The sequence below is a fragment of the Alternaria ventricosa genome (assembly GCF_023758065.1).
Source record: "Alternaria ventricosa strain BMP 2768 chromosome Unknown scaffold_20, whole genome shotgun sequence".
NCBI lineage: Eukaryota > Fungi > Ascomycota > Dothideomycetes > Pleosporales > Pleosporaceae > Alternaria > Alternaria ventricosa.
Genome location: NW_026055700.1, coordinates 199,781 through 218,500, shown reverse-complemented (window position 1 = coordinate 218,500; position 18,720 = coordinate 199,781). Strand labels below are relative to the sequence as shown.

The 18,720-nt window shown below is 52.7% G+C and overlaps 8 protein-coding genes across 8 annotated transcripts; 3 read left to right on the top strand and 5 right to left on the bottom strand.

The window, feature by feature from the left end:
• Positions 1–1,870: 1,870 nt before the first annotated feature.
• On the top strand, positions 1,871–2,993 carry J4E93_009248 (uncharacterized protein; the record flags this gene model as incomplete). The annotated part of the gene is made up of 2 exons (XM_049347142.1): positions 1,871–2,062; positions 2,115–2,993. 2 exons carry the CDS (start codon positions 1,871–1,873, stop codon positions 2,991–2,993), a joined length of 1,071 nt encoding a protein of 356 aa, XP_049195706.1.
• A 259-nt stretch (positions 2,994–3,252) lies between these two features.
• On the bottom strand, positions 3,253–5,750 carry J4E93_009247 (uncharacterized protein; the record flags this gene model as incomplete). The annotated part of the gene is made up of 2 exons (XM_049347141.1): positions 3,253–3,804; positions 3,861–5,750. The coding sequence occupies 2 exons, from the start codon at positions 5,748–5,750 to the stop codon at positions 3,253–3,255; spliced, it is 2,442 nt and encodes an 813-aa protein (XP_049195705.1).
• A 498-nt stretch (positions 5,751–6,248) lies between these two features.
• On the top strand, positions 6,249–7,651 carry J4E93_009246 (uncharacterized protein; the record flags this gene model as incomplete). The annotated part of the gene is made up of 2 exons (XM_049347140.1): positions 6,249–6,557; positions 6,605–7,651. 2 exons carry the CDS (start codon positions 6,249–6,251, stop codon positions 7,649–7,651), a joined length of 1,356 nt encoding a protein of 451 aa, XP_049195704.1.
• A 1,009-nt stretch (positions 7,652–8,660) lies between these two features.
• J4E93_009245 (uncharacterized protein) lies at positions 8,661–9,707 on the top strand (the record flags this gene model as incomplete). The annotated part of the gene is made up of 1 exon (XM_049347139.1): positions 8,661–9,707. The coding sequence occupies one exon, from the start codon at positions 8,661–8,663 to the stop codon at positions 9,705–9,707; it is 1,047 nt and encodes a 348-aa protein (XP_049195703.1).
• Positions 9,708–9,933: 226 nt separating this feature from the next.
• On the bottom strand, positions 9,934–11,020 carry J4E93_009244 (uncharacterized protein; the record flags this gene model as incomplete). The annotated part of the gene is made up of 3 exons (XM_049347138.1): positions 9,934–10,218; positions 10,279–10,825; positions 11,016–11,020. 3 exons carry the CDS (start codon positions 11,018–11,020, stop codon positions 9,934–9,936), a joined length of 837 nt encoding a protein of 278 aa, XP_049195702.1.
• A 729-nt stretch (positions 11,021–11,749) lies between these two features.
• On the bottom strand, positions 11,750–12,224 carry J4E93_009243 (uncharacterized protein; the record flags this gene model as incomplete). The annotated part of the gene is made up of 2 exons (XM_049347137.1): positions 11,750–12,116; positions 12,220–12,224. 2 exons carry the CDS (start codon positions 12,222–12,224, stop codon positions 11,750–11,752), a joined length of 372 nt encoding a protein of 123 aa, XP_049195701.1.
• Positions 12,225–15,301: 3,077 nt separating this feature from the next.
• Positions 15,302–16,218, bottom strand: J4E93_009242 (uncharacterized protein; the record flags this gene model as incomplete). The annotated part of the gene is made up of 2 exons (XM_049347136.1): positions 15,302–15,421; positions 15,472–16,218. The coding sequence occupies 2 exons, from the start codon at positions 16,216–16,218 to the stop codon at positions 15,302–15,304; spliced, it is 867 nt and encodes a 288-aa protein (XP_049195700.1).
• A 623-nt stretch (positions 16,219–16,841) lies between these two features.
• J4E93_009241 (uncharacterized protein) lies at positions 16,842–18,232 on the bottom strand (the record flags this gene model as incomplete). Its single annotated transcript, XM_049347135.1, has 3 exons — positions 16,842–17,820; positions 17,870–18,078; positions 18,128–18,232. 3 exons carry the CDS (start codon positions 18,230–18,232, stop codon positions 16,842–16,844), a joined length of 1,293 nt encoding a protein of 430 aa, XP_049195699.1.
• Between the last annotated feature and the right edge of the window lie 488 nt (positions 18,233–18,720).

The window sequence follows — 18,720 nt, the reverse complement described above, 5'->3', positions numbered from 1 at the left end:
GATGCAGCGGTGCTACCGTGCTATGCCGTCACGGCTCTGTCGAGTTGATGACAAGGGGACCGGCGCGTGGTTCTAGCATCGTGGAAGCTGTCTCCATGCCAGTGCAGAGTCAGATCCAGACCGCGATGAGGGACTGCTCGTCAGACCGAGGATAGGGCGAGTCGGTAGATGATATGCAGCAGAGGAGCGCAGCATCGGCACGGGTGTTGCGATACATGCAAACACGGAGTTGAGGATGAGAATTTGGAAAGGGAAAGAGGGTCAAACACATGAGGGAAGGTGGGGCGACTGAACAGGGACCAGGCTATGGGACGCTAGAGGCCCTGAAGAGTGAGGGTTCGTCGTGAAGAAGGAACCACCATGCTCAACACCACCTACGTCAGCCGTCGAGATTGCGTCCTTGCTCCCACAGATCGAGGAGGAAGGGGCATCAACACAGCCGGTCGATGCAAATAGGATCTCATCGGTACCTCTCCTTGTCTGCAGCCCATTTCCCCGACAGTCTGGTACCGAGATACGCGCTTTACTGGGGCGCTTTCCTGGCTAGACGCCAACGCCTTTGCGACTTCGCGACGAGACAGCCGAATGCCGCTTCATCGGCATCGAGTCCCCTCAATTGTGTCAAGCTTCGGCTTGCAGAAGTTTCCGCTATATGAAGTCTCTGCTCTCTCTCTACAAACTCCATACGGTGTTGTTCCCATCTCAGCACTACCGCTATCGACGTTGGACTATCGAGTGCTTTGGTCCAATATGGTTAGACGCATCCACCAGCGATAGCCTGCGCAAGACGCGTGCACCGGGGAAGCGGGCACGGTCAAGGAGCCAACGGCTTCGAGGCGAGACACCTCCATGTCAGTATTGGCGTGCACAAAGATTGTCTCGTCAAAATGTCGATCCGCATTCAGTACACGATCTGAGCATCCTAGCGACAGATCGAAAGTGTACCAGGAAAAACAAATCCTCGGCCTTCAGCTCCAGAAGAAGCATATAAAGACAACACACGATCGGGCCATCTTCCGATGAGACAGGCCAACACTTACTTGCGCCATTCTTCTAATGCGCTCCTTCCACGAAGTGTCCGAGCAACAACTTCGACATTGGAATGTGCCCTTCGTACCTCCGCAGACTGTACACATGAACTAGTGTGAACGAAATGCGGCATACAATAATCTCGCTCATCTGCCCGAACTCTGGTTCCCACTGCGATCCCGGGTTTTGTGCATCGAGACCTCGGCTGGAGGAACATTAAGCACGCTCGGCGGCAACCGACCGACACACCAGAACGTTATGAAGCAACATCGACGTCACTATACATCCCCAGATCTAGTCTGCCCCAGACCCACCAGCCACGTGTGATCTCAACGCATTCATGGATGGTCGCAACGGTGCCTTAGGATGACAATCCGGCGCGTAAATTAGCGATGACATATCGAGCATCACAGATCGAAAGCTGTCAGTGTATCGCTGACAAACATCAACATAAAGACCACGGTCAATGCAAGTTCATGTCGAGAATGCGACGTGGTTGTTATTGGCCCAGGTTTCAATCTCCGGTTCATCGACACCAGCCTCGGATCGAAAAATGCACACCTGTTTAGCCTGATCCCAGACCGTCGACACCCGTAAAGCGTATAGCTCCCGCGACCGGCATCATTTCCATGAACAACCGGGCTCGCGTCCCCAATTTCCCCGCGTACCAGCTGCAATTAATCATGAAGTATTTGCCGACCTGGATTAGCCCCATGTATCGGCGGAAGGGAATGGTTTAGTGCTTTGGAGAAGTTCCGCCCGCCTCCACAGGCTTAGCGATATAAGTACCTGTGTATGTCTCGGCGCAAATTTCTGTTACCGACAACCTGGCTGTCTCATAATGGTGTCTTCTTGGTCGATTCGATTGCTCGTCGCTAATTTAGCGATTACTGGGGGAGTCGCAGGGGGCTGGCGCGACGGGAAGTTCAAGACGTTGGTGACGTTTGGCGATAGTTACACGGATGAGAACCGACTGGGATACTTTATCAACAACAATGGCTCGGCACCACCTGTGGCATGGCAGCAGCCTGTGGTAAGTCAAAGTTGTTATGACACCAATCTCAACCTCAACTAAACATGAACAGGGTCTAGCCACAGCCTCCGGCGGCCTCTCCTGGGCGCGTTACGCCAGCATCTACTCCAAAACCAACCTCTACAACTACGCCGTCTCAGGCGCCGTATGCTCCAACGAAATAACGCCCCGCTACTTCTCCGCCATCGACGCCCCCTTCCCCGACATCGCGGGCTACGAACTCCCCGCCTTCATCGCCGACTCCACGGCCACCACATCCAACGGCACGCAATTCTTCACCGGCAAACCCTCCTCCACCGTCTACGCAATTTGGATCGGCACCAACGACCTCGGCAACGGCGCCTTCCTAACCGACAGCCAATCTCCGAACAAAACCGTAGCCGACTACATGGACTGCGTATACACGCAAATCGACCGCCTGTACGAAAACGGCGGCCGCTACTTCGTCATCATGAATCTTGCGCCGCTTAACCTCCTCCCTCAGTACCAACAACCGGGTGAAGGCGGTCTTCAGTCGACGCAATACTACCCAGACACCCCCGGAAAGAACCTCACAGAAGTCCACGGCCGCATGCAAAACACCGTGGCAGCTCTCAACCAGGTCTACGCCTACCGCACACCTTTTGCCGCGGAGATTGAGGAGCGCTGGGAAGATGCCAAGATAGCTTCCTTTGACGTCAACGCACTCATGACGGATATGTACTACAACCCGTCTAGCTATCTGAATGGGACGGGCGCGCCGTTAAATGTCCAAGGAGTGGAGAGTCTGTGCGATGAGCAGGGAAGTAATTGTACGAGTACGGATAGCCCGGATAGTTTCATATGGTTTGATCCGTTGCATCCGAGTGAGCAGACGAGTAGGGTTGTGGCGCGGGAGTTTGTGGGTGTGTTGGGCGGGAAGAGTCGGTGGGCTAGTTATTGGGGGTGTTAGGAGGCTGTTGTGGAGGGGACATGTGGGCAACGTAATCAATGTTGAGATGATAATATACGATCTATGCTTATCTTACAAACGTAGTCTTTTGTTGTACCCCTTCTTTTCAGAACATGAATACGCCAACCCGCTATGCTATGCCATGCCTATCAAAACAACAACCCACCCAACCCCATCCCGCTATGCTATTCAAACAACAATCCATCCCCATCCACCATCCCATCCATCACAGATACCCGAAACCCCCTCCCAACAAAACCTAGATACTCCGACACCACCTCTCCAACCCCTTATCCCCACCCCTAACCCCCCTCAACACCTCCCCCACCTCCTCCAAACTAACATCACACCTAACCATCCCAAACGCACCCACAGCCCCTCCCGTCAAAACCGGCATGCACAACCCCAACTCAACAAGCCCCTCCCACTCGCGCCTCGCCACATCCTTGCCCCACACTTTACTCGCTCCACTACTACTGCTCAGCCCGCCTGCCGCAGACTGAATGCGCGCGCGACTGGCGAGGGTGACGTATTCGTCGTAGGCCATGTTGAAGTTGCACGTGTCGGAGTCGTGGATGATGTCTAGACGCGCGGCGGCGATGAGGAGGGAGAGGGAGAGTTGGGAGAGGGAGGGGATGAGGGTGAGTTTTGAGTCTGGGGGGGAGAGGGTGGTGCTGGGTTGGAAGGGCGTGGTGGGGGAGAGGGTGGCGGTGGGGAGGAGGAAGGTGGTTAGGATTTTGGGGACGGATTTCGAGAGGTAGAATGTTGGGGCTAGGTGCGTAGTTAGGAAGGTGGGGGTTGAGAAGAGTTTCTGGAGGAAGGTCAGCTGGGTTGTGGTTCGATAAGATGGAGGGTGGATGGGCTTACGGAGATGTTGTTGTTCCATTGGGATAGTGCGTCTTCTTTCGTGTCGCCTTTCTTTGCTTTCTTGGCTGGCGTGGTCTTGATGCCACCTTCTAGTATACCTCGTTCCTCGACGCTCAGTTGCTCGGGCTGTATTAATAAACACGCTTTGCATGTTTCTTGGAACGCGGTAAATGTCGTTGCCAGTCTGAGATGCACGTAGCGGTGGCTGAAGCGACTCTTGACACGCTTCTCGAGACTATTAGTCACGTCGATGCGTGTCGTCAGTCCCAAAACTGCGATGGGCGCTTTTCGTGACTGCGCGATGTCGAAGAGATTGTAAAGCAACGTCTGACGGGGGTGTTGAGCGAAGAGGTCAAACTCGTCCATGACGAAAACGACGGCTTTGGCGACTTCGTCAGTAACCTCACCAGTCTGTTCGGATGGGTGGGACAACAGAGCGAGCAGCGTCGCTAACGTATCTGCGTAGTTCTTTCCTGGACCGCTACCATCCTCCTCGATGTCCATCTCTTTTCCTAACTGACGCCAGATCTCACGGAGTGCAATCTTGTCGTCTGTGTGGACAAAGCCGTTCAGCCGGACGACGTGGTATTGGCCGCCGTTATCTTTGGAGACTTCAGAAAGAACTTTGTTGACAAGTGCCGTCTTTCCACTACCCCGGGCTCCGATGACGAGCATTGAGTTGCCCTCGCCAGCAGTGATGGTATGCTCGACAAGTTGGTGTACAGATTTATACTCCTCGTCTAAACCAACTAGAGGCGATGGTCGTTTGCCGGTGATACGCTCCATGACGATCGTTTTTAAGAGGTCAAGCTCGCGACCTGGTGCAATATCGCTATAGATGGCCGATAGAGCGAGCTTCTCCTTTTCCTTCTGTGCTGATGTAGGCTTGTTGAAGGGACTGGGTTCCGTGGGGTCCAGCAAACTGTCCAAGATGCTGTTCCCATCTACCTCCATATCATCCTCGTCATGGCCATTGGCCTGCTCTTCCGCATTCGACCAGCGCTCCTCGTCGTTGTTGTTGATATGATCGGTGCGGTTGAAGCGTCTTCGTGCACTAGCAGTGAGCTTCCTGTTGCTTGTGGGAGAGCCATCGCCGAGTTCGTCCTCACTCTCTGGTATGGTTGTTTGCTCTGCAGCTGGTTTTCGTCGCTTGGCGGACTTGGAAGGTGTGGCTGCGACTGCCTCTTCCAACTCGGGCTCCGTCGCTGCTGCCTTCTTTCGTGTACTGGTAGCTGGCTTTCGTACTGAGCGTGGCTTCGAGGTCTTGGTCACTTTGGTCTCATTTTGCAGCTCATCCGTCTCATCCTCCTCGGGGATAGGACTAGGGTCTCTCTTCTTGCGCGCACTCGCTCGTGGGGCAGCTGGTTTGCGCGCCGACGCTGCTGGCTTCCGTACAGCCTTTGCAACTTTTGCAGGTGTGATGGCATCCGTCGATGCCTCTTTCAAAGCGGCCCGACTTGCGGCTTCCGCCTTTGTAGGTCGCCCCTTTCCTCGCTTCGGTGGAGTGTTTGTTTGCGTGTCCTCCTTGTCTTGCGCCGCGATTGGCGTGTTCTCTTTGAGCGCTTTCTGCGAAGATTTGCGGACCCGCGTTGGTCGTGAGGATATTTCGACGTTCAATGCGCCCTCGATGTCATCGTAGATGTCAATCTCTTCTTCTGCCGCACGCTTGGCCGCAGTGCCATTTGTTGCGCCCTTCAGCGCCCGACCTTTACGCACTGGCGCTGGCTTCTTCTCCACATTCTGTACAGAATCGCCGTTCGTATTCGTCGTGGTTTGGGCTGCAAGTCTGCCAGAGGCTTTTCTCGTTGACGGCTTTGTTGTCGGACTCGATTCGGTGCGCTTCGGGGTGTCGAGCTTTCTCCGCTTAGAAGATCGTGGCGATTCGTCCATGGCGGTACTTGGGACGTTCTATTATCGTATTTGTATAGTTGATGGCTGTTCGTTATTGGGAATGCATCGTGATGGTCGTATGCGCCAAACGTTTCGCGATGGTGAAAGCGCTGGTCAAGGCGCGTCAATCCACAAGTCGCGTCGCGCTACAATTCCGCTTCCCGCCCGGGCGCCCCTGCATCATCCCAAGAGTCATCCACCCTCGCTTCTCTATGTGGAAGACGAGCACCAAACACCACACCATGAGCGCCAGTACTAACCGTACAATTCATATCGGACCTTAGACTGAGTCATCATGGCTCCGCAGTCGGGCTCTTGTCGTGACTTTTGCGCTTTCCGACGGGCCCAGGGCCTCAGAGCCCCACTCAACCGTACATCGAGCGCGCCCTACAAGTGATTCCCAAGCTAACGCCATCACTATTTATCTCAACATACAATGGAGATTGTAGATAAGTATGAGTCTGCTGCCATCGATTCAACATCAAATTCGAGCACTCAATGGCTTCAACTCATATCACCCAGGTCGATTTGACCACTTACCCACAGCAGCCTTCGGCGGCGACAACGGACATCGAAATACTACGCCAACACGAAGATGACGAGCAACGTCTCAACAGTGACGATGGCTTCTCCCTTCCGCCCACCGATGGTGGTAAGGATGCCTGGCTTTGCCTCTTCGCTTGCTTCATGCTAGAAGCGATGATCTGGGGCTTCCCTTCCTGCTACGGCGTCTTTCAAGAGTATTATGCTACTAGTGAGGAGTTCTCCGGTCAAAGCAACATCGCCGTGGTTGGCGCTTGCGCAATGGTATGTTCTATGAATCTTTGTCGGTTCCCATTCTGACACTCCTTTAGGGTATCATGTACATGGACATCGCGTTCTGGTTTGCCGTGCTCAAATACTTTCCCAAATTCCGCATCTGGGCCACACCAGTCGGTCTAGTTGTCGTTTGCCTCGCTTTGGGCCTTGGATCTCTGTCAACGAGCGTAACGCACCTGATAGTCACTCAAGGTATCTTGTACGCACTCGGCGGCGGCCTCGCATGGACCCCAATCCTTTTCAACATCGAAGAGTGGTGGGTACGCAGAAGAGGCTTTGCCTATGGAGCCACCATGGCTGGTCTAGGATTGAGCGGGGCCATCCTCCCTCTTATACTTGAATGGCTTCTACACTCATACGGATTCCGGACGACTCTACGAGTATGTGCGCTCAGCTTCGTAGCCCTCAACTTTCCGATAGTCTTCTTCTTCAAGCCTCGACTTCCACTATCGCAAACATCGCAGTCCAGGGGTTTTGATCTGTCGTTCTGGACATGTTCGAATTATCTCATCCTGCAATCCGGCAACATCATCCAAAGTCTTGGCTTCTTCCTACCAGCAATCTACCTACCTACTTTTGCTCGATCCATCGGCGCAGGCAGCATCGAAAGTACCGTCACAATCATCCTCGTAAACGCCGCTGCGTTTGTCGGATGTCTATGCATGGGTATCGCTACCGACAAGTACCATGTCACGACCTGTCTTATGGTCTCTGCACTGGGGTCAACGGTCGGCATCTTTCTCCTCTGGGGGTTCTCTACATCACTAGCGCCATTGTACATGTTCTGCATCGTCTATGGTGCCTTTGCTGGCTGTCAATCGAGCGCCTGGAGTGCAATCGTCGCAGACACTCAAAAGAAGCGCAGAGGCGCGGATTCTGGCTTCGTATGGGCCTGTCTATCGGCTGGGAAAGGAGTAGGCAACTTGTGCAGTGGTCCGCTCTCAGAAGCATTGCTAAATGCTGGTGATTGGAGTGCAGGCTTTGCTTATGGCAGCGGATATGGCGCGTTGATCGCCTTCACAGGTGTGACCGCACTGTTGAGCGGCTGGGGATATGCTGCAAGGAGAATTGGATGGATATGATCCGATGCCTCTCGATGCCTGACGTAGTTCATTGCCGAGGTCTGCGTCCCGCACGGCAGTACGTCACACATCACGCCGTTACTACATTTCAAACACCAAGCAGGTCTCCCGATGCTCAAGTAGACGATGTGCCCGTTCCTGTTACAGAACAACCATGGTCGGCATTTGGTTGCGCCAATCAGCTAGCGACATGCCCTCTTGGCGTCGAGGTACGCGTACGCCTGAAACAGACCCACCACTACCATCAACATGCGATCGGCCCTCCCGCTCGCATCTCGACCTCTCCCTCGAAACATGTTGCCGTTCTACCCAATCTATCCATGGCCATCGCAGCCTTGCTTTTACGCAAATTACCGACTTGGCCCTTGTCACCCACCTGTTTACAGCTTTGTTTTATAGCGCGCACAACGATTCCATTGGAGAAGCCATGAAACTCCACAGCGATCGGCATGAAATCCCCATACTACAATTTACGAATCAGGCCATGCAGACGCGGTTCCTGGCTAGACCTGCAGAGATTGCTCACCAAGCCCGCGCCGCCGCGTCTTCGCAATGTCTTGATCGATCTTATCTGTAACTAGCAGGTGGGCGCACAGACGCTTGCTCATAGTGATTCTCCCAGCTCCAGCAACTTCAAACGACTGGGCAATCTGGGGGCGGCAGGCCCGCGGGATGCTGGTTTGAGGTGAATGAGTGGTTGATCATGGGTAGATCATGGCCTGGAAATCTCCGAAACGAAACAGAAAGATATATATCTAGGGCTCTCTGGCCTCAGTTTGTAGGATCATCAACACAGTTCTTCACAGATCAGTTGTCCAGCACTCTTTCTCTCTTCCTCATCCTCTTTCTTTACACTTCGGTCAGGCCTTTCTTTGCTCTACCCAAGTTCACTCTCTCTAGATATCCTAGTGGTATATACATTCTTTTTGGCTGAGCCACTATCTTTACATTTCAACAACTTCAGCCTCAAAACATTCACACGGACTTTCACGCTACTATCTCCATCAAGATGAAGTACTCCGTCCCCGTCGTCCTCGCTCTCTCGAGCAGCGCTGCCGCCGCCCCCTTCGGCGACTACCTCGACGCCATCTTCGGCACCAAGGACACTCGTCAGGCACCTCCTCCTCCTGGATTCCCTTCCATGGGCATGCCACCTATGGGCTCTCCCACCCCAGGTTTCCCTCCCATGGGTCCTCCTATGGGAACTGGTGCCCCAACACCTGGCTTCCCCCCTATGGGTGCCCCAACCCCAGGTTTCCCTCCAATGGGCCCCCCATCCGGTCTCCCACCCATGGGCGCACCAACCCCCGGTTTCCCCCCCATGGGCCCTCCTATGGGCACCGGCGCCCCAACGCCCCCCGGCTTTCCCATGCCCATGCCCACCGGCGGCTTCCCAGGCGGCCCCGGCGGCCCAGGCGGCTCCAGCAACATGCCCCCTTCGTGGCCCGTCCGCGCGCGCGCCGCCCGCAACCTAGCCATCGACTACCAGCTCGCCCCGCGCCAAGGCGGCGACCTCCCCCTCCCCAGCTTCTCTCTCGCCGACCCCGAGAACGGCGGCGCACCCACTCCCACTGAGTCCCCCTCCGGCGGCGGCGAAGAAGGCCCAGGAGGATTCCCCGGTCTACCCCCTACTCCCTCCCCTGGTGCTCCCGAGGACACCGGTAGCGGCGGATTCCCAGCGCCCACAGGCGGGTTCCCGGGTCTGCCTACTGGTGCGCCTGAGGGACCTGGTGGAGGTCCAGGTGGTTTCCCAACGGACCTTCCTTCTTTCCCTATGCCGACTGGTATGCCTGGCGGTGCGCCTGGAGGCGGTTTCCCCGGTCTGCCTGGTACGGGCATGCCTGGTCTGCCTACTACCATGGAGACGATGACGCGTGGACCTAAGCCAACTGGTATGCCTGAACTTCCTGGTCAGGAGGATGGTCAGCAGGGTCCTGGTGGTGACAACGGGTCTGGTGGCTGGTGGAGCTGGCTTGGCGGATTGTTTGGTGGTGGTAAGGGGGATGGTGAGGGTGCTGGTGCTGGTGAGGGTGCTGGAAGTGGAATTGGTGCTTAGATGCTTGGCTTCTTTGTTGCATGAGTTTCGGTACAAGGTCGTTGTACTGAATGAAGCAGAAGAGGGAGAAGACGTCTTGACGGCGCGATTGGTTTCGATTCTTGTCAAAATACTTTACACATTCACTTTACTACAAAGTTTTCATACATGCCAACACGGTAGAATGACAAAATAACAAATTCATCTCAACACAAGCATCACTTCCTGGTACTAATCTTCAGGCATTCTAGTCATCCCCCTCACTCGCGCTATCCAGCTCATACCCCTCTTCAATCTGATCCTCTCTAAACATAGTTCCATAATACCGTGGCGGCTCATAAGGAGTCCATGGAGGTTCCGGAGAAACCGATTTGCCATATTCATCGCGGTCAGAGTCAGTTTCTTCATAGCCTAGGTAATCGTCTGACTCCCAGTCATCCTCGCTGTAGTCCCTGCTCTTAAGTTCCCGCGGGTCGTAGTCTGCGTCGTTTTCGATGCGGTAGTGTTTGTGGTGCTCGCGTACGCGGGAATCCTATGTATTCGTAAGTCACTATGTGTGAGGCAGCGAGCGATGTAGAATTAGTGTGCTTACACTGTCGAAGTGACGAGCGGCTTCCTCTCTCCAGTTGGATTCGGGATTCTTCAACGCGGGGAGCATGTTGAACACCAATTTCGGTATAAGATCTTGGGCGTAGACAAGAAGCAGCCTTACGTCCGCGCCTTCTTCCTCGAATTTCTCAATCATGGGTCGGAAGATTTCGAAGACGGTGAACCAGGGATTCAGTTGGAGGTATGACTGCTCCAACCGCAGTCTTAGTTTGAAATTCGCCTTATTCTTTATCTGGAGCAGCGCGTCGACAGTTCGTTTCGATTCGCTGGTGTCCTTGCCCTTGTTCCTTAGGAATCCGTCGGTAGTAAGCCGGAGTGTCAACTTGCGCACAACAGTTGTAGTATCCAAACCGACAGAGAAGGCGTCGCCACGGATAACGTAGTCGAGTTCGTCTGTGGTTCGTAATTCCCATATGTCGGGTTTTACTCTTGAGATCGACTTGTACCAGAATTCGACAATCTCCAAGGCCGATGCATCCCCTACGAATCCAGGTCTCATAAAGTATGGAATTTGTCCATGTTTAGGGCAGCTGTCCACTGTTCCCGGGTGATGCGTTTTTACTAGAGTGTCACAATCTATGTCGCCCCCAGAGCAATTCCACTTAGGATGATATGTTATACGAGTATCTTTCAGTGTCTTGTCGTCCCAGACGTATGCGTATACAATGTCGCGAACTTCACGAGGCAAACGCCGTTGCATTTGCTCGAAGAAGGGGCGACTCCATGAGGCGGTGAACGCCGAGAGAGCTAACGGAAGGTGTCTGTGTTGGAGTCTTGTATGAGGTCTTTGCTCGAGTTCATAGAGATCAAGACTTACTCGCGCCGGACGTCTCTCTTGCGCTGTCGCGCTCTTGCTTCTTCGATTTTTAATGCTTTGATCTGCCTTCTCAATGCTGAGATAGTTCGCGTAGCTGTACGAATTCTGGGAGGATTCAGCACAAGGTGCACCAGTGAAGCTCTAGGAGCTTTGCGTACGTATCGTTCGCGTCTAATTCCATACCCTTGATGCTGCAACTACGTTAGAACTGATCTGACATGAGGTGCTGACAGGGCCCAAAGACCTACGCGCGAAGCCGCTGCACTGCGAACTCAGCCGATAGCTTCCAATCGATCATAGCTGCTCTCTCCATGGCTGTTTTTGGGTGGCGTGATCAATGCGGATGAACCTTGGGGGTTGAAGTCTTGTCGCTAAGAATATGAGGTGGCACGGTGGATAGGCGCTCGCGCTTTAGTGGCATCGGACCGGCTAGCATTCCGAAGATCCGAATCCCTGCACTATTAAGATGGCCGCAGTATATCATCCATACAACATGGTATATGTCAGTGTTCACGAACGTCTGATGGTTGCGAGAGATTTATGTAGCATCATATGTATTGAAATGACTGAGGAGCTAGCTAGTAAGGGTAGTAAACCCGAGTGAGATAAGTAATCACGTGATGCTATTCCGGCCTTCTCAATCGGAACCTGAATCTGGGTCGTACCCAGGTCCATCTACGTGCTCAGACTCGGAGGAGGCACCCACCCAGCTGGGCGCGTCGAAGCTCTCCCAGTATTCGTACATGTCTTTGATTGCCTCACTTTCTTCCATTTCGAGATCCTCTAGCAAGTCGTTCTTCCATTGTATGAGGTCACTTCCGTACTGACGTGGCGAAGACACTGCACCTGGATAATTTCCTCGACCATCATGGCGATACCTTTCAACACTGTCATCGCTATCGCCTTCATCGCTGTAGATGTCTTCATCCGTCCCGTAAGGAGTATCGCCATCTTCGGGACGTGAAGTGGGGTCATAATCGTCGTTGTTTTCGATACGATAAGCCCTGTGTATGTCGCACAGACGTGTAACCTGGTTCACGCATATGGTCAGATGAAGTGAGTAGGATATGGATGACGGGAAGATCTTACATTGTCAAAGAAGCGTACTGCATCCTCTCGCCAGTTGGATTCTGGATGTCTCAGAGCGGGGAGCATATCATACTTCGGTACTCGACGTGGGTAGAAGCTGTCGTACACGAACTGGACCCGCACACGACCTCCCTCTTTCTCAAAGTTGACAACTGTATCCCTAAATGTGTCGAAGATCCGCTGCCAAACGTTGAGCCTAATGTATTTTTTGGAGGACCCGAAGAGTCAGCGTAAAGTCCCTTTTCTTCTCGATGGACAGAAGCCTTTTGAAGTGGAGCTTATAAACATGCTCGCCGTCTGATTCTTTTTCGAGGATCGCGATTGTTGAATCAGCGTTCAAAACGACAGCTAGCCTTCGCAAAATAGCTGCAGGCTTCAGACCAACAAGAAATTTGTCTTGATGAAGGAAAGACGGTATGTCAGTCACATGTATTCCCATTGCATAGTAGTCGTTGCCGCGAGCCAAGCGACTATACCAAGCTTCGATCATTTCAAGGGCAGAGTCTTGCCCGACGAAAACTGGCTTTATAAAGTATGGTGCCAGGTTGTGATGGCAGCCGTCAATCGCATCCGATTCGACAAACGTCGTCATGGCTTTCTTGCAGTCTTGCCGCAAACTCCGGCAACGAGAGTCCATGATGGGTATCATACTTCTGTTTGTATCGGCCAGAGTTTTACTGTCCCAGATGTGCGCATAGACCATATCTCGGAGCTCGCGGGGTAGACGTTGTTGAGACATTTCGAAGAATGGAAGACTCCAGGCTGCAGAGTACCGCCGGATAGCTGACGGAAGATTCCTGGTGGGTAGAACTACATTAAGCTGGGGATGATCTCAAGTTTCCGAGCTCTATGCACTTACCGGAGAAGCGCATCAATCTTCCTTTTCGTCATCTCTTTGCGTTGTTTCTGTAACGCATCGAGCTTTGCATTAGTAGCTACGATTTCATCTTTGACTGAGTTGACCCTGACGCAGTTTTTAGTACAGTTTTAGAGATTGGAGAATTTCTGGAATTCACATACTCTTTCTGAGCATCGAGGTCCTTCCGCTTGATGCTGCCAGCTCGTTAGCACAAGAGCGAAGTGGGGCCGAATAGTCCGTCTCACTCGCGCAGACAGTCGAGCGCTGATTCCAGGTCTGTATCCATTGTTGCGGCTGTATATGGCGATGAGCTCACACTGTGGGAAGCGTGGGGAGTGTGAGACGTACGGCCCTCGGGGGAGGGGGTCAAGAAGTTAAGAGTTGGGATTACTGTATGTTTATCGACTGCGGGCCTGCGGCACAGCGGCAGCCTCGGAACATTCCGATCCCTTGTTTTTGCAACAACCTTAAAGCGCAGCGCGCTGCAACTACCGAAGAAGACTCCGCATCCATCCATTAACGTTTTCGTCCCCGCCTACTGACCCAGCACTTCCCTGCAGCCTACAAACTGATGACAACCCCAATCCCCATCGCGTACGACACACGAGCAGAACCCCAGCTACCACCGCCTCCCGGAGCCATCGCAACCACAATTGCGTCTCGACAACCCTCTATCCAAATCAGAAGGTCGTAAACCTGTATCCTCGAGCAAGCCCCAGTCCCAAAAGTCTTCCTGCCCATCGTCTGGGTCATAATTCGGCTCGTCCTCCCCTTGATAATGTCTGTCCTGATTCCTAATGCGACAGAAACAAATCTACTCTGCTTGTCAGCGCCGTATTTGCATGAAGATGGGATGAACTCGAGATGAGAGGGCCAGTATTACCGAGTCCAGATATTCGATTACGCCCTGCTTCCATGTGTTTGGATCATAGCCTCTAACGATGCTGTTCAAGTCCACAAATACATATGGTGTAGGGTGCGGGCCCCGACTGCAATGAATAGCCTGTACGTCAACGATAGCTCCTTCATCATCGAACGCCTTGACCATGGGTTGCAAAAGATCAAAGAAGTCAAGCCAGCAGTTTAATCGGAACTTGGGAGTGCAAATACGAAAGTTGAGTCGGAAACCAGCCTTTTTCTTGATCCGGTGGAGAAGATCGAAAGACTTTCGACGTGTGAATGCATCTGGCCACTTGCAATACGGACTAGCGAGCCTAGACGTGGTTTCGCCGAAATCGATGGTGAGAGTCCTGAGGACTGTGGCTGGGTCTAGGCCAACTCGGAAACGGTCTTCACATATGGTTTGTTTGATCAACTCCCGGGTATCGGAGATTGTGAACGTGTCTGGTGTAAGTGTAGATGCGGCTTTGTACCATGACTGCACTATCTCCAATGCTGTCTCTTTGCCCATGAAGTCAGGCTGAACAACATGTGTATGGCACCTCGGATCGAAGTGGCCGAGAGGACCGGACTGCTGCCTTGGCTGTCTTGTGGAGTTGAGATACTCCACATTCCAGATCTGTGCATATATCATCTCGCGAACTTCGCGAGGCAGTAGCTCCTGCATCCTAGCAGAGCAAAGCATGTTCCAGGCTCTCGATAATTGCTCACATGATGTGTCGAACTCGCTTTATACAAGGCAACGTCAGCGATGAACAGAATTGGGTAGAGCTGGCGGTCACTTACGCCTGCACTTCTGTCTTCTTCTCCGCTGCTGATAGCCACTCATGTTTTGCTGCTGTACGCTCCCTTTAGATGCTACATTAGCTTGCATGGCCCTGAAGTTCTGTAGTTCGGCATTTACCTCTCCTCTGTAGCAGCTTTAGTCCGTTTCAGGCTAGTTAGGTCGTCAGTTTCTCTGCAGTCCAGGCAGCAGTGTATGAAAATGGGTATACAAACATGAACAATCTATTACACGCATCGCGCACATCTTGTTCCAAGTCGTATGAACTTTTCATGGTGGTGGTATAGCGCGGAAGAAGTTAAGATGGTAGTCTGAGTCAAAAGCGCTCACTCTCCTTCGGAAGTCATGAAGTGTAGATTATCATCATGTTCGTAAGGCGAAGTCGCGCTAGATTCGCGGGTTGCCCCACCTACGCGTACTTCATGGGTGGCCTCACGATTATTGAACGCCTCATGTACCAAGCCTGTACGTTTGCATGTGGTTCAAATGTTTGGATTGATGAAGTATCGGCACAGTGCCAGCTACGCATTTTCCCTGTCAAACAATGTAAACCATCCTCACCGCCTACCAGTGGGTCCAACAGCTTCTTTCCAAGCAGCGACATCAGGATCAGAGCCTGGATTGTCTTCTTCGCTCCGATAGTAACGGTGATACGGTCTGAGATACTCATCACCGATCTAGATTACTTGTCAGATATTACCACATAGATGAGTTGCAACCATCTTACCCCTTCAAAGTAATCGATTAAGCCCTGCTTCATGCCCTGCTCCCAAGTCGCCGGGTCGTATGTCCTGATCAGGTGTTCCATATCGGTACCAACACCCGGGTCCTCATCCATGCAATTTGTGAAGTGAGGACTATAGTCAGACAGAACACTGACATGGGCTCCTTCCTGCTCAAACACCTTAACAATGGGTTGCAGGAGACCAAGAATTTCTGGCCACATGTTGAGGCGAATGCAATCGTGGTAGATTTTCATTTCGAGCTTGAACCCTCTCTTCTTCTTAATGCGAAGAAGCAGGTTGAACGCCTCTTGACGCGAGGTAGCGTCTTTGAAGTCGGAGTGCTCGTGGCCTAGCACGAGAGAGGTGTCAGAGATTTCGATGGTCAATTTTCGGAGCGCAGTGGCAGGATCCAAGCCCACCCCGAATGTATCTTTGCATATAGCTCTCGTTAGCTGTCCACCGATGTTGTGGCTGCCGAGTACGAGCCAGGTGCAGTGGCCGGAATTCATGGCTCCGTAGTTCTCATACCACATTTGGACGTTCTCTTTTGCAGCTTCGACTCCCACATAGTCTGGTAGGACGACATGTGACATGCGCAGAATACGATTGGCCCCCGGACAGTGGTATTGCGTGGATTCTTCCTTTGCCTTCCAGGCTACCTCAAAGCCTTCAAAGCCTTTCAAGTAGTCTTCATCCCAGAATTCGGCATTGATCATATCTCGGACCTCCCGCGGTAGCCGGTCGTGCATTCTGGCAAAGTATAACTTGTTCCAGGCTTTCGAATGTGGTTCGTACGACGCTTCAAGTTCGTTGTTCAGACTGTATCCGTAAGCAATTACTCACCATGAAGCTGCATCTTCTTGGAACCATGCGAACTCACGCTCTCCACTCGTTCCAATCATCGTGACTCCAAGAGTAGCTACTTGCCATCCATAGTTCACTTGAGTCTACCATTAGCTACCTTCAATTTTTTGACAGCATCTAGTATGAACGTGCTTACTCGTTCTGACGACGTTTGATCCTGTGCAAATTAGTCAAAACGGGCAGCGACTTAGTACGACAACCACCTACTGAAAGACTCGGTCCTGTACGCGTCGCAGTTCTTGATGGAGCTCACGAAGATTCGCCATGTTTGATGTTGAGGGTAAAAAGAAGTGGGATGTTGTTCGAGGTTACAGGTTTTCCTTCCACGTATTCTTTGTTTGGTTCAGGCTTTGTGGAAGCGAGTCGATAACCACGTTCATGAAGGACTCGGAACCAACCGGAGCGCTACCGCGTGGAGCGGAACCAACAACACAGACGACGCCTGAAACCTGCCACTAAATGAGGGCGAGGACGAAGATCGTTTGAAGAATGTCGCGCCGCGTCATGTTCAGGTGCGCCACAGCGCATCCGCCATCTTCGCTACCTGCGCCATCTCCTTGACATCATGCACCCTCACAATCTGCGCACCACCCTTGATAGCCGCTGCCACCCCAACAGCAGTCCCCCAGACCCTATCTTTCGCTTCCGTGACCCCCGTAATATCGCCAATAAACTTCTTCCGACTCGTGCCCACAAGCCAAGGAATGCCTTCCAGACCCGGATACCTCATCAACTCATCCTGTCGGCGAAGTAGTTCAAGATTATGTTCCTTTGTCTTCGCGAAGCCAATACCAGGATCGAGAACGATACGCCAGCGCCTGACACCCGATCTTTCCGCAGCAATGACGCGCTCGACGAGTTCGCGGCCTACGGTCTCTACGATGCCGTCGGGGTAGGATGTCATTTCAGGACTGGTCATCGTTTCCGGGGTGCCGCGCATGTGCATGAGACAGACTGTACAGCCAAGTTTTCCCATGGTGGAAAGCATCGTGTCGTCCATGGCACCTGCACTGACGTCGTTGATCATGTTTGCGCCGGCGTTAATGGCGGCTTCGGCGACGCTGCCGCGGTATGTGTCAACGCTGATTGCGATGTTGTTTGCCTCTGGCATTGAGCGGATCAGCTTTACAGCTGGGAGGACACGTTCTAGCTCTTCTTCCGCGGAGACCTGGAAGGCGCCGGGTCGTGTTGACTGTCCGCCTACGTCGATGATTGTGGCTCCGGCCAAGATGTGTTCGCGAATGGTGTTCGCTAGGGTTGCTTCATCGATATTGTAGTTTTGGCCGCCATCGGAGAATGAGTCCGGTGTGACATTCAGGATAGACATGATCCTCGTGTCATTCGCTATCCGAGAAGACGATATCGGGGATAGATCTGGTCCAAGTGGCGTCAGCGGCACCAGCGGCACCTCTGATTTAGAGAGTCTTTTGAAATGACGTTTAATTTGATTAGAGAATGGGTAATCTTCACGCTGATTGCGCAGAAGTCTAGAGAGGATCAGCACCGTCTCACTAGACAGACAGATGATTTTCTTACTCAACAAGAGGGCGTAGAACGAACTGCCTCTCGAACATCAACGCATGCGGGATCGTAAGTCTTTCGCTGGAGCTATTCTCGTCTCCATGAAGTAAAATGTCCAAATCAATATTTCTGGGTCCTTTGTCGATGACTTTGACGCGGCCCATGTCATTCTCAACTTTCTGAAGCGCGTCTAAAAGTTCGATTGGTGACAGACTAGTTTCTATCTGTTTGCGTAAATTTGACGTTAGGAAGAAGGGTCATTGTATAGCATACCTGACAGGCACCATTGACGAAGTTGTCCTGATCGAGTACGTACATGGCCTTGCTCTCCCACAAACTACTGGTTCGTACGATCTTTATTTTTCCACCTGACTCCATCTCTCTGCATGCACGTTCAATCATGGCCACTCTGTCGCCCATGTTGCTCCCCAAAGCAACGACGGCAAGTTCCTTCTTACGGTAGGCTGGTTTACCAGAAAAAATCTTTCGCACATCTTGCGATGGAGGCTCGCGCGGAACGCGAGAGTCGGAGGGTGTATCACATTCCTGGCGTTGAGTGGGTGACGAGTGAAAATTCGATCGATTAGAGACCTTGCTGTGGATGGCGTCAACTGAGAGGGCTACACGACGTGGACACCGTGATGGGGCGGCCCTGAGCGTGGCTAAACATCTGGATGCATTAGTGAACATGTTAGCATGTGACGCGGTGGGACAGACAGAGGCAGGCGCGCGATGCCGACAGCCTTCCCCGGATGGCACTAGAGGATAAGTGGTTAGCGCTCTCCGCGTGAGACATGCGACGTGCCTCGGCTTACGGCTTACAGAGAGTCGACCAGGACTCCTCAACCATAAGAAAGGGCCCGACT